Consider the following 12,608-nt stretch of genomic DNA (forward strand, 5'->3'; position numbering starts at 1 on the left):
GACAAAACAGTGAACGCAACAGGTAAGATCTCTCTCCTCATAGAGTTTATATGCCAGTGGGCCTGGAATGACAACAAATAAAAAAATAAAATATATAGTACATCAATGCTATTTATTTTTTCATGAGCATAGTGCTATAGATTAAAATGAAAAAAGGAAGGAGTTGAGAATGTTGGGACATGAGCTTCTTTGACATTTTAATTAAGTGCTGAAGCTTTTACAAGAGGTGGTGATGTATGGCTCATGCATTGCCAGATGCTTTTGGATCACAATACGTGTACAGTTCTGCCCTGAAAGGTAGGCTTGCAGATCAAGAGTCATGAAAAGAATATTCCAGGCAGAGGGAGTAGAGGTATACAATTTGTTCTGGAGACTACAGTAAGTTTGGTTATTATCAGAATGTACAAGTAACAAAGGATAAAGCTAGCGAGAAACAAGAGCTGAAGACTGTTTACCTTGCTGCAAAATTTGAGTCTATTCTAAAGGTAATGAGGAGTTAGTGATGGTTTCAGGCAGTTGAGTGCTGTAGTCACAGGTTTCTAATTTGGTTGTTGGTGCAAATGTTGTTGCCACTTACTGAAATGGGAATTATAGAAGGAAGTTGTAAAATTCATTTCTAGATGTATTTAGCAAAAAAGACCAATGGCAACCCAAAGCTGATTTTTTTTTTTCCAGCCTGTTAAATATGTGAGTCTCAAGGGTTAGGACGTGACAATTTAGTCATAGCACAGAGCTGGTAATTAACACTATACTGGAACTCAGAGAACACCATTTAAGAATGTCATTTTAAGATTATGACATAAACATGAATTGAAAAATTTTTAAATTGGAAAATAAAGGAGATAGCTAATCAGGCTATATATAAAAATTAAGTTTGTGGCTTTCTGATATGTACTTTTTTTTTTTAGCATAGGGTACACTTTTCTTTGTTAAACCCATGATCCTGTCTCAATCATGATTTTGGAGGGAGTTTGAAAATTTCAAAATAACTACATTATAATGGTAATTCAGGGTCATGTGAGCTGGTCTATCTCACTGTGAGGGACTTAGGGGCATGAAGTGAAGATGGACGATTGACACTTCAGTTGACACTTCAGTCCTTTTATAAGTTCACAATTCCTATTTCATGTTATTTAGGCTTAGAATTACTACTATAGGTTAGGCAGGTGAAGGCCATTAAGGAGGACTCCTTGGATTCTGAAATTTTCCATTTCATCTGTTCTCGCCCTTTTTCTTTCTACTCTATTTTTCTCTTCTCACATTTTCCATTCTTCCTTCTGGTATTTCAGAGAAAAAAATTAAGTAATTGGGCAATTTTGATTGCGTGGTTGGTGGTGTTTCTCATGGGAGGAGTTTAGGAGAGAATAATTAACCTTTTAAATATGGTCTCCATACTGTAGGTGTAGACAAGTAGGGGTGGACAGAAGTGATGGAGTAATGTGCTGTAGTTTGAATAGTAAGACATAAAATCTATAATTGTAATTTTATTATTTGTTTGTAGAAGTGAACTGAAAGTGGCCAGTTCTCCACAACCTGCCTCCCCAACTTAAAATGAAGAATTTAGGAAAGATGAAACGTACATTAACAGAATCCTACTCTGTTAGACACTTATCAAGTTCATTCACACACCTCATTCCATTTTATGTTCACACTAACTCAGAGAGGGAGACATCATTATCTATATTTTAACAGCAGAAACAAGTTTAAAGAAATTAAGTAACTTGATAAAGTTCACACTACTTTTGTGTCATTTGAAAACACATATAGCTTAAGTACTTATGTAATTTAATCTCCAAGTGATACAAATAAAATTCTTCAATTTATTTTATTTGGGTAAGAAAGAACGGTCCTCTGGGTGCTCAAAATTCTTATAAAACTAAGCTTCTCTGAACATCATTATGATCTGGGATAGGCACCAATCTTGGTCGTATTTCTTCATTCTTACTAAATCTGTAGAATTCTAGATATGCTTAGTAAATTATTAGTCTTCACAATTTTTCTAATTGCCAGTCTAAATTGCACCATACAGCTGATTATTGAGTATATGTTAATACCTTAGTGTTACAGGACAGAAGTAACCCAACTACCTTGACATTATGAAGTGATTTACACAAGGCTGGAGTATAATAAACTTCAAATGAAATGCTATTTTATTTTTAGCTCCTATTCTTGCCATCCTGAGAGTGTTGGTCTTATTTAAATCCAAGGGAAACCTCCATATAAATTAGTTTAAGGTGGCTCTTTTAATTGATATTTTCATTTTATTTATTCATTCTCACTTTGTCCACTCATCTGTTCAATGATACACTTAGATGTATATATTTTGTACCTCTTCCATCATGGATATGCAAGATACAAATATTTTAAAACATAATCCTTGCTTCCAAATAAATTTGCTTTATTTATTTCTTATTTTTATTCCTATCTGTTGTTCATCATCCACATGTTGTGTGTGAGTGTGTGCATGCATTTATTCATGCACAAGTATGACTCATACACACAAAGGTGCGTGCACACACACACCCCACCTTAAAGACTTTACTATTGATAAAATTTGAGTGTGACTAAATGACCAGCACATGACCAGTCATCTTTGAGTGTGACTAAATGACCAGCACATGACCAACTACTATTTGTTTCTTCAGTTCTGTGAGCTGTTCCACTGAATTTACTTCCTGATTCTCTGGTCTATTTCTCAAATTCTCATAGTTGGAAAACTATGCTGCAGTGTGACCTGAAACTCTGTCTTTCAGCTTGTCCTGTCAACCAAAAGGATGAAAGTATAAGCTTAGTCCTGGCTTAGAGTTCCAGTCGTTTGGAAAATGGATACATTTGATAGAACCATGTCAGTTGGGAAAATTTACCATTGTGAATTACCAAAGCATTAAGGAAAGAAACTGAAGGAAATTGTTAAATATATTCAGTTTGTATTATCTTGAAGGAAAATCAATGTATTGAAGGGACTTTTAAAAATATAGCAAGTACCAGTTTGATCTAATTTATTCCCCCAAACGTTTTCGTATTGATTGTCTTTATATTACTTTGTAAGAAGCTACTTGTAAATATCTGATTCCAATTCATAAGCATTTTTGATCATTTTAAAAGGAAGAAATACCCTGTATAGCAGAAGAGTGTCTGGAATGAATTAAACTATGTTTGTCGTCAAATGTTATTTCTGAATTTAGATAGCTTAACCCAAAGCAGAATGATTGCAAAGGAAAAATAAGTTTTGGAGTCAACTTCCTCTACTATAATGGCCTGAGTGCCTTTACCATTTCTACCTGCCCAGCATGACTGTGATGCCACTTGATGTCTGGTCTTGCTGTCAACTCCCTGTCCATATGGCCATAAGGTACAGATTGGGCTGCAATCCCATTTACATACCAACACCAAGCACCATGTTTTTCTTTTTTTTTTCATTGTCATGTGTGTGTGTTTAATGTATGCTCATAGATCTTTTGAAAACAATTCTCTAAGGTACATTCTCCTTATTTTTGATATCAAGGATAAATGATAACATTCTATATCTTTCATCTCTATTTTGTTGATCCTCTGCCTATAGAGTTTAAAGGAATACTTATTAGAAGCAATGAAATTAACTCCTGTAAGACTTTATATATATATACATATATATATATATATATGTATATATATATATGTGTGTGTGTGTGTATACATATATACACACACACACACACACACACACATACACAGATTTGACAAACTAGCATGGAAGCATAGCTTCAGATCAGGGTGGTAAAATTACTCTCTTCTGGTTCTCTCACTTAAAGATAGAGCCAAGTGAGATGAGGCTCAGAAAGGGTAACTACTGACACATTTAGATCGAAGACACAGGTCTCCTAATTTCTTTTGTTATGCCTTTTTTATTATTTGTTTATAAAAGACACTGATGTAGTATGTTATGGCAGTCTAAAGGATTTTCATGCTAAATCAATCTCATCTTTTCTAACTCTTCTTCATATATCGAAATCACACATATTCATCTTTTCCATTTTATCCTTGTAAAATGATTCCTTCTCTCTCTCTTTGATGTAACTTTTATATTAGAATTGAGAGACTGGTAACTTCAGAAGAAAAGTTGCAGTTTTATTTTCCGATTTCCTATATTCTCTGAAATGTTCAATACCTACTTCAGAATGTGGTATTAATATCTTACATTTCTAAGTAATTACCTAAATACGCCAATTACATATCATTTAGGTTTAAATTTCATTTGAAGTGAGAACCATAACATTCTAAAATTTATTTTGACAACATATGACTTTGATTATTGAAAGATGTAGGATGTAATTTTTCATTACTGTGAAAGCAAAACATTTTTATATTTTAACTTGTCAATGAACTAATAAACAGATTAGGTAATACCAATGTCAATACCATTTTTCATAATATTAGACTAGAATTATTTAAATCTTTTCTCTGTTGTTTTCATACTTGCTTCTATGATTTGCATTACAACATTTGATTTAGATATTCTTACTTTCTCAAAACAATGAAACCTTCAAAAAACATCCTACCTGCCACTATTTCATCATTAAACTGGTTACCATGTATTCACTGACTCTTAGGAATTTTATTCATTATGAGTGAATTTTATTCATTAGGTCACTCATATTTTAATTACCCTTCTTTCTTCAGCTTGAACTTGTTCAGTTGATGTCGACCCCTGATGGCAAAGTGTAGGACTCCTAAGCAGATGATTTGAGGAGGAGCAGTGACCATCCTGAACTAGACAATATTCTCCTACTTTGATACTTTTCTATTTAGAGGCAAAACCTTTCATCCCACAGCCAATCACAGCAATGACATTATCTCATCAATTAATTCCAATCTGTAAGCGCTTGACTGCAGCTGGGTTATTGAGAGGGCATTTTGATTAGGTGAAGACTGAGGCTGAGGCAGAAGGCACAGAAAGTTAGGAATCATCACACACGGCAAAAGTGAGGACATATTATGTATATACCTCCCAACTTTTCTTAGAGTTCGCAATGCCTGGGTGTAAAACATAAATTTATAGGAGCCATCCTTGAGAAGGTCCATGATGCTGCATAAGTGCACAGGAAATAGAGGTTTTGGATATAGACTATGTTTTCCCCTAGTGTTTATAGAAGGGCACAGAAATAGCAAAGGGATAGAAAAATGAAGCTGCAATAATAGCATAAAGCTATTTTTTTCTAAAGCAGCTACATTTTCTAAAGCAGCTAAATTAAAATTTGTTAATGTATCCACAATTAATCTGATTTCTTTCGATATTAATTGGATGAAATTTTAACTCCCCAAAATCTCTTATTAATAACTTCTCATCATCTTGATGAATTTGTTTTATTCTACCACAATTTTTTCAATATTGACATGTAGATGATGCTCAGATAATAAATAATAACTTCTTAAACCTGTATTCCAACTATAGAACTTGAGAATGTTCTCCCCCTCAGTCACTGGTGTACCCCAGCACAGGCTCCTGCTTCATTCCATATGCTTAGGAATTGGGACTCTCATGCTGGGCATGCGTTGCTGCCTGAGTTCCAGGCAACTGCAGCAGCAGTTGGCATCCTCTAGGTAGCTTGGGATTTCCTGGAATCCTAAACTTATTGGATATTTTGTTCTAACGTTTACAGTTATTTTAAACTTTCAAGAGTAAAGCGTTTTTCTCCTTTTGACTTAACAATCTTGTTCAGTTTTATTGTTAAAGTGTCAACTGGTCTTCCACAAATGGCAGCACATTCTGTTCTTTGCCTGATATCCTCCTGGAAGATCTAAATGTTCTTAAAATGAAACTTTTCATTTCAAGTTCAAAGCCATTGGCTCCCATAAAACAGCAGAATCAATTGTATTTTTAATGTTAAAGATTTTGTTTTAAAAACTATTGCTTATCTATCCATACAGCTCTACAGCTCTGTTTGCAAAGTTTACTCTAAATTACATGAGGGTTGAGAAGAAGGGCAGGAATTTCTTAAGCTGGGATAAATGACAAAAAGCCACAGAACCCACAACCTCTGAAATCTAATTGCTAATAAGTTAAATTGTTATAATAAATATTCTCATATTTGAAGTTCTAAATGATCATTTTCACACGCAATACATATTTATTAGCAATCACAATTTTCCTTTCCTTAAAAATGATGAGTTCTAAGCAGAACATTAATGATGACAGCAATTTATTGTTTAGACTGTTATATAGTAGGTACTCAATAAATGCAGATTGAATTTCATTTAGTGTTAAATGAGAGATTTGGATTCAATTATCCTTAATATCTTACCCTATTTTGATCTATGATTTTATGATTTGTTTAACAAAGAACCAGGTTAATGGATGGTAAAAAGGTTCCTGAGATGTGGATAGTCCAATTGTTCAAACTTAAAAGATAGTCATCTGCCCACAAACCTAATGTAGTATTGATAAAGTCGACTACTGTTCACTGAAGGCCAATGTTCAAATTGTGTGATATATATCAATATCAGATGCCAAAGACAAAATAGCGTGGGTTTTCATCCATTAGCATTATACTTGATTTACTTAAAGACAGAGTAATTTGACTTCCTTTAAAATTCTTCTGCATCTGTAGCAATGAGCATCTGAAAGTTTCCTAGGAGTTAGAAAAAGCTCAGTTGATGTTATCTTGCTTTCCTTTCTATTCCTACTTGCTTTCATATATGGGCTCAAATGAATAAAAATAATAATGGCTCAAGTTTATGTAGCATTGAAGATATATTATGTACTTCCTGATAAATTTGGATAGATAATACATTATTATCCTTTTTAAACATGGAGAAACTAAACCTCGAAGAGGTCGTCATTTGACCAGCCTTACTCTAAATGACTCCAGAAGATAAGACTATTTTCAAAAACAAATTGTTTTCCATTTCCTGTGCTCTTCTCCACATGAATTAATTGCCAGCTCCATCAAATACTCCATGTAGGCCCCAGCAGACAAATAAAATCACATACACCTGGATTTTGAAAAATTCAAGTTTATAACCCTACAAATCTGTTTATCTTATCTGGACTTGTTGCTTTTCTTTACCTCTCATGATTAATGAACATAAATTAGATATTTAAGAACTTGAGAAAAACAAGCTTTTGCCTTGATGTTTTATATTATGTTAATCAAGATTCTGACTCATTTGGGACATTCACTGTTAAAATGAAAACAAATTCTGACTTAATTATATATTTTTTCATATATACGTATATATTTTTTTACTGCTTTCATTGTAAAGGTCACGGGCAGTGTAATTGTGGAAGATGTGACTGCAAAGTAGGCTGGTATGGGAAAAAGTGTGAGCACCCACATTCCTGTCCACTGTCAGCTGATGAGAGCATCAAGAAGTGCCAAGGAAATTCTGATCTGCCTTGCTCTGGAAGGGGTAAGTGAGGGCTCTTAGGCCTCTTAATATTGTGAGTGAAATGAATTCAATCCACATATATCTTATTTAAGACAGCTAAGATCCCTGAATGAGAAATTAGTCTTTCTAAAACAAAAAAACAGCCAAATTTCATGAGTGATAGAACATGGAGAAATAGAATCTCTTTCTTTTCCTCTCTGTCACACACACACACACACACACACACACACACACACACACACAGACACACACACATACACACACACACAGTTTTATCTTATCAGTCTTCTTTAGCTTTGAGCTCTGTTCAGTTTCAGTTCAGTTTAGTTTAGTTCTGTTCAATGGTACATTACAAAGAAAGAAAATGAGATATTTGCTCAGAACTTTCTGAATGAGACCTTATAATTGTCTGTTGACAGTTCTGAAACTCAATAACATTGATGGAGGAGAGTGTTGGCTTTTGAATAAAGCATGGTATAAACAAATAGCTCTAAATAGGTGTTGTTTTAGAAGGCATGTGCTCTCAGGTGTGCTCTTGATACAAGATCAGTACAAATTAGAGAAGGAAGACTTCATTTAGAGGAAAGCTGGTTCCATTCTTTTTGATTTATCAAAATACAAAATAAAATTTCACCTCTAACATGAAAATGGAGAAGTTAATATGAAATATGCTTTCAGAGGAACTGGCAATTGAAGTTATTATAAATTTTATTCATGAGAGAGGAAAAGAAGAAAGACTTCCTTTATCTGATTATTAGATCAGCAATTTAATTTTATGTTGCCATTTTCTTTTTTTTAAATGAATTTTTTATTGAGATATTTAAATACCATAAAATACACTCTTTTAAAGTGAATAACTCAGTGGTTTTTTAGTACATTAACAGAATTATGCATCTATCACCACTATCTTATTCCAGAACATTTTCATCATCACAAAAAGAATACCTGTACCCCTTACCAGTCACACCCCATTTTCCTCTCCCATCAACCCCAAGAAACCATTAATCTACTTCCTGTTTCTATGGGTTTACTTAATCTGAATATCCCATGTAAATGGAATCATAAAATATCTGTCCTTTTTGTTTCCCGCTTTTTTCACTTAGCATAATGTTTTCAAGGTATATCCATGTTGTAGCATATATTTCATTTTTTTTTATGGCTGGATAATATTCATGTGTATGGATATACCACATTTATTTATTCATTCATCTCTTAATGGAATTGGGGTTGTTTCTATTTTTTGGCCATCATGAGTCATGTTCTGTAAACATTCTTATATAAGTATTCGTGTGGATTTGTGTTTTAATTCTCTTGGGTTTATACCCATAAGTGGAATTTCTTGGGTAATACTATGTCTAACTTTTTGAGGTATTGTGAAACTGTCTTTAAAGTGGCTACACCATTTTACATTCCCACTAGCTTTGTATAAAGGTTTAAATTTCCTCACATTCTTATTATTATTTTTCGTCATCTTTTTTTGATTAGTTATAGTTTTTTTATGTTGAAATCTCCCAAAGTCTCCAAGATTATTTGTACCATACTTATTTTATATACTTTGATATTTATTCCTAATGATTATAAGGAGGATACAATATGGGTAGAAGGATTTTTTATTTCACAAGCATTTTTGACTTGCCCCATCTTTCATCAATAACTCAGACAGGAAAGGCTGTTCTACCTGCATTAATACAATATTGTCATCATAGTGCTTGAGTAAACCTAACATGCTTTTAAAGTAATAAAGATTAAAAATTAGTATCCCTCAAACTACTATTTTTTATTCACTCATTCATTCATTGTTAAAATAACAAATTATATAATGGAAAAATAAAAGCATACAAGGCATAGAAAATTACTCTAAATATATATATTTACCAGTGGTTTTTCATTTGTCTCTAAAGTTTTTAATATAGTGGTAGTGTAAGATTATTGTGGACTTTATATATCAATTTTTAATAAATTCTGACAAACATATTTTTCTCTTACCTTTCTAGAGATTCACTAATGTATTCAGCCACCATTTTAAAGCAATAGAGTATATTTAAAGTTTATTTTGTTAAAAAGGTGTTGAATATTTAAATATAATGATAATATTTTTGGTTTTTATAATTCATTTAATCCTTTTGAAGTACTTTACAGATAAGTAATAAAAGCTTCTCTAGTTTCCCTGCAGGGAAATGGAGGTATTGTTGAATTGAAGTGATTTCCCTGGGAATCATAACAAAATATAAATTTTGAAAATGAAGACTAAGGATTTATGAGAGCCAGTCCAATGCTTGAACCAATGATCAGAGACCCTTCCTTTCTCGTAGTGCTACATCTGAAAACTCATTAGCAATGGATGTTTCAAAGTAAATAGCCAGTCTAAAAACTTTTAAAGGATTAGTTTTGCAATTTATGGGTAACAATTGCAGCTGTGGTTACATGCGTGAGGAAAGCAATTACAAGGCCCATCGGTTCTCAAGCCAGAGAGCCTCAGCAGCTTACCAGCTAAGGCCGAGAAAAAAAATACATTCTCTTGGTAGAATGTACTGAAGTTCCTTAGTATAGTCTACCTCAGGGGTCAGGAGAAGGCATTTTTCCACCGGAAATGAAATTAGATTACTTCCTTTTGCTGGTGATTGCTAAGTGTGATCATTATATCTTGAAGATAGAGGAATAATATAGATGATCTCTTGCATTTTCTATTTGTCCTCTGATTCCTTAATTTGGACAATTTTATTCTTAGACCAGTGTTCTGCTCAACAACTTAAAATAGCTTATGATAGACAACATACACATTAGTTTTAAACTCTTCTTGACTTACAAATACATTTTTAAATTATTATTGAGGTTCTCTTGTTTGTGTGTCTGGCTGTGACCAAAATTTGTGAGCAAATGTGATGTTTATCACTTCAGAGCAGAAGCTTAAGAGGCAGTGAAAAATTTGCCATCTCTTTTTACCCCTGGCCTGGGTTTCTGAATGAGGATGATTAGCAGAAATCTCTGCTGACACCACAAAGGATTTATAATGAGTGAGAAATAAACTTTTGTCGTTTCAAGCAGTTAAGATATTAGAGTTGTTTGGTATTGCAGCAGAACTCCTGATTGCTACTCTCTTCCACATACAAAATTTAGGGAACACAGTTAAACCAAAACAAACAAACATAACAAAAATCCACTTCAACCTGAAGAAATAGTCAAAAATCTGTTGAGATTATAGCTATCTGTATATCTTATCAGTATCAATATATAAATCAAAATAAATATAAACATGTACATATTTTACAAATTATATATTTATGTTGTTCTATCAACAGCGTGTTATATACACTTATTCAATAGGTAAAATGCTGAGAACATTGAATGTATGGTCTTTTTTAATATCCCCAAAATACAATGAAGTAGGAAGAAATACAATTATTCTTTTACAAAAAAAAAAAAAAAAAAAACCGTGGAAATTTGAACAGTTCGTCATTTTACATAGTAAGTGCCAGACGTGCAAGTTTTAATATAAACTTTTACTACATGCCCTCTGTCTCCAGAGCTATTGTTTTAGATAATTTACAGGTACTTTATTAATACCAGTTTGTTGAACAATATGTAATGAGTATATTTTCTTGTTACATATATCCTCATGCAAAATCATTGCTATGGCTGCATAGCATTTTATAATGTGGTTGTAACGAAATAATTAATTAATTCTCTTATATTAGACATCTAATTTGTCTTTTAGTCAAGTTCTAAATATCATAATTTACATTCTTATAGCTGAAAATTTATACATATTCTTAATATTAATCTTAGATCTGGAATGCATAGATCTAAGTAAATAAAAATATGTTAAAGCTTTTTAATAAAAAAAATTTCCTAACAACTCATATTCTGTAGAAAAATTATACCAGCATACTTTCCCACCAGGAGCATAACAAGGGTTCCCTTTATCCACCAATACTGACAATTTAAATAATCAGTTAGCTCTTCTTGATTTATTTTCCTTTTAGTGTTATAAAAACTTTCCATTTATCAAATTCCTCTTATAATCATCCAAACAAATGATTTATCTGTAGATATTATTATTCGGAGGCTTGTGTTTGACGTATTTGCCTTATTTGGTCATCATTTGTCCTTGTGCTTAAGTCTTCTTTTTGTTTGGTACTGCAAACCCATGTGTTTTTGCTGCCTGCCCTCTGTGCTCACCCCCTTGTTGTTCTAAGAGATATTGCATATGTTTCAGTCTTTAAGCCCACATAACCATACACCCCACAAGGGAAGGTGTGAAGTGGAGGAGAATGATAAATTGAGGCTAATTATTTAATATTGTAGCTTCTACAAAATAGAAACCATGTCCTCATTTTTATCAATTAGTATGTTTTAATTAATGAATTAAGCAAGTCAGTTCAATTCCCTAACTAGGAACGTACTTTCAAAGAATAATAGCATGCCAAATTCCCACCATCTGGATATTTTTCAATTTAAGCCATAATTTATCTCTCCCTTTATTGGCAAAGCACATCCTTAAAATTTCTTGCTTTTGTTTATCAGAGAAGTTTCCCATGATTCATGTTTTTTTTAACCTATGAGTTTTTCACTCTATGAGATTTTTTGACAACTGAATAATTATTTTTCTTATTTATGTATACAGATGTGTTATTATTTGGAACAGATACAAAGTTAAAAAAACAGAAGATCTTCAAACTTTTATTTTTTATTTTGGGGATCTTTTTATTTTTTATTAATTTTTTTTACAGCTTTATTGAGGTATAATCGATATACAAAGAAAACCTTCACTTATTTAATGTATGCAGTTTCATGAGTGTGCCATATGCATATACCCTTGATGTCATCACCACAACTAAGATAATAAATAGACTCACTACTTCCAAAAATGTTCTCTCATCCCTTTGCTTGTGTGTGTGTGTGCGCGCAAGCATGCGTGTATGCACGAAGAATGCTTTACAAGAGAACTATCTAAAATAGTCAGGCTTATGGAAGCAGAAGATAGAATGGTGATTGCCAAGGGGTGGGGGTGGGGAACAAGGAGTTGTTATTCAATGGAGATAAAGTTACAGCTATACAAGATGAATAATTTCTAGAGATCTAGACATAGTGCCTGCAGTTAATACGATACCGTGGATTTAAAAATTTGTTAAGAGGGTAGACCTCCAAACATTTTAAATTAAGTACCACACCACCTATTGTGATTTTGATTATATTTTTAAAATTCTCAGTGGCCTAATTAAATAACTTATTGTAAGTTA

The 12,608-nt window shown here is 32.7% G+C and overlaps 1 protein-coding gene across 1 annotated transcript in view; it reads left to right on the top strand.

Annotated features, from left to right (window-relative positions):
- ITGBL1 (integrin subunit beta like 1) overlaps nucleotides 1-12,608 on the top strand; it is a 173,927-nt gene that overhangs the window by 77,394 nt on the left and 83,925 nt on the right. The window contains exon 7 of the mRNA XM_039848971.1: nucleotides 7,243-7,389. Within this exon, the coding sequence (XP_039704905.1) occupies nucleotides 7,243-7,389 (147 nt within the window). The remainder of the gene's footprint in view (nucleotides 1-7,242; nucleotides 7,390-12,608) is intronic.

This window comes from Pteropus medius, unplaced genomic scaffold (genome assembly GCF_902729225.1).
Source record: "Pteropus medius unplaced genomic scaffold, Ma_sr-lr_union100, whole genome shotgun sequence".
Classification (NCBI taxonomy): domain Eukaryota; kingdom Metazoa; phylum Chordata; class Mammalia; order Chiroptera; family Pteropodidae; genus Pteropus; species Pteropus medius.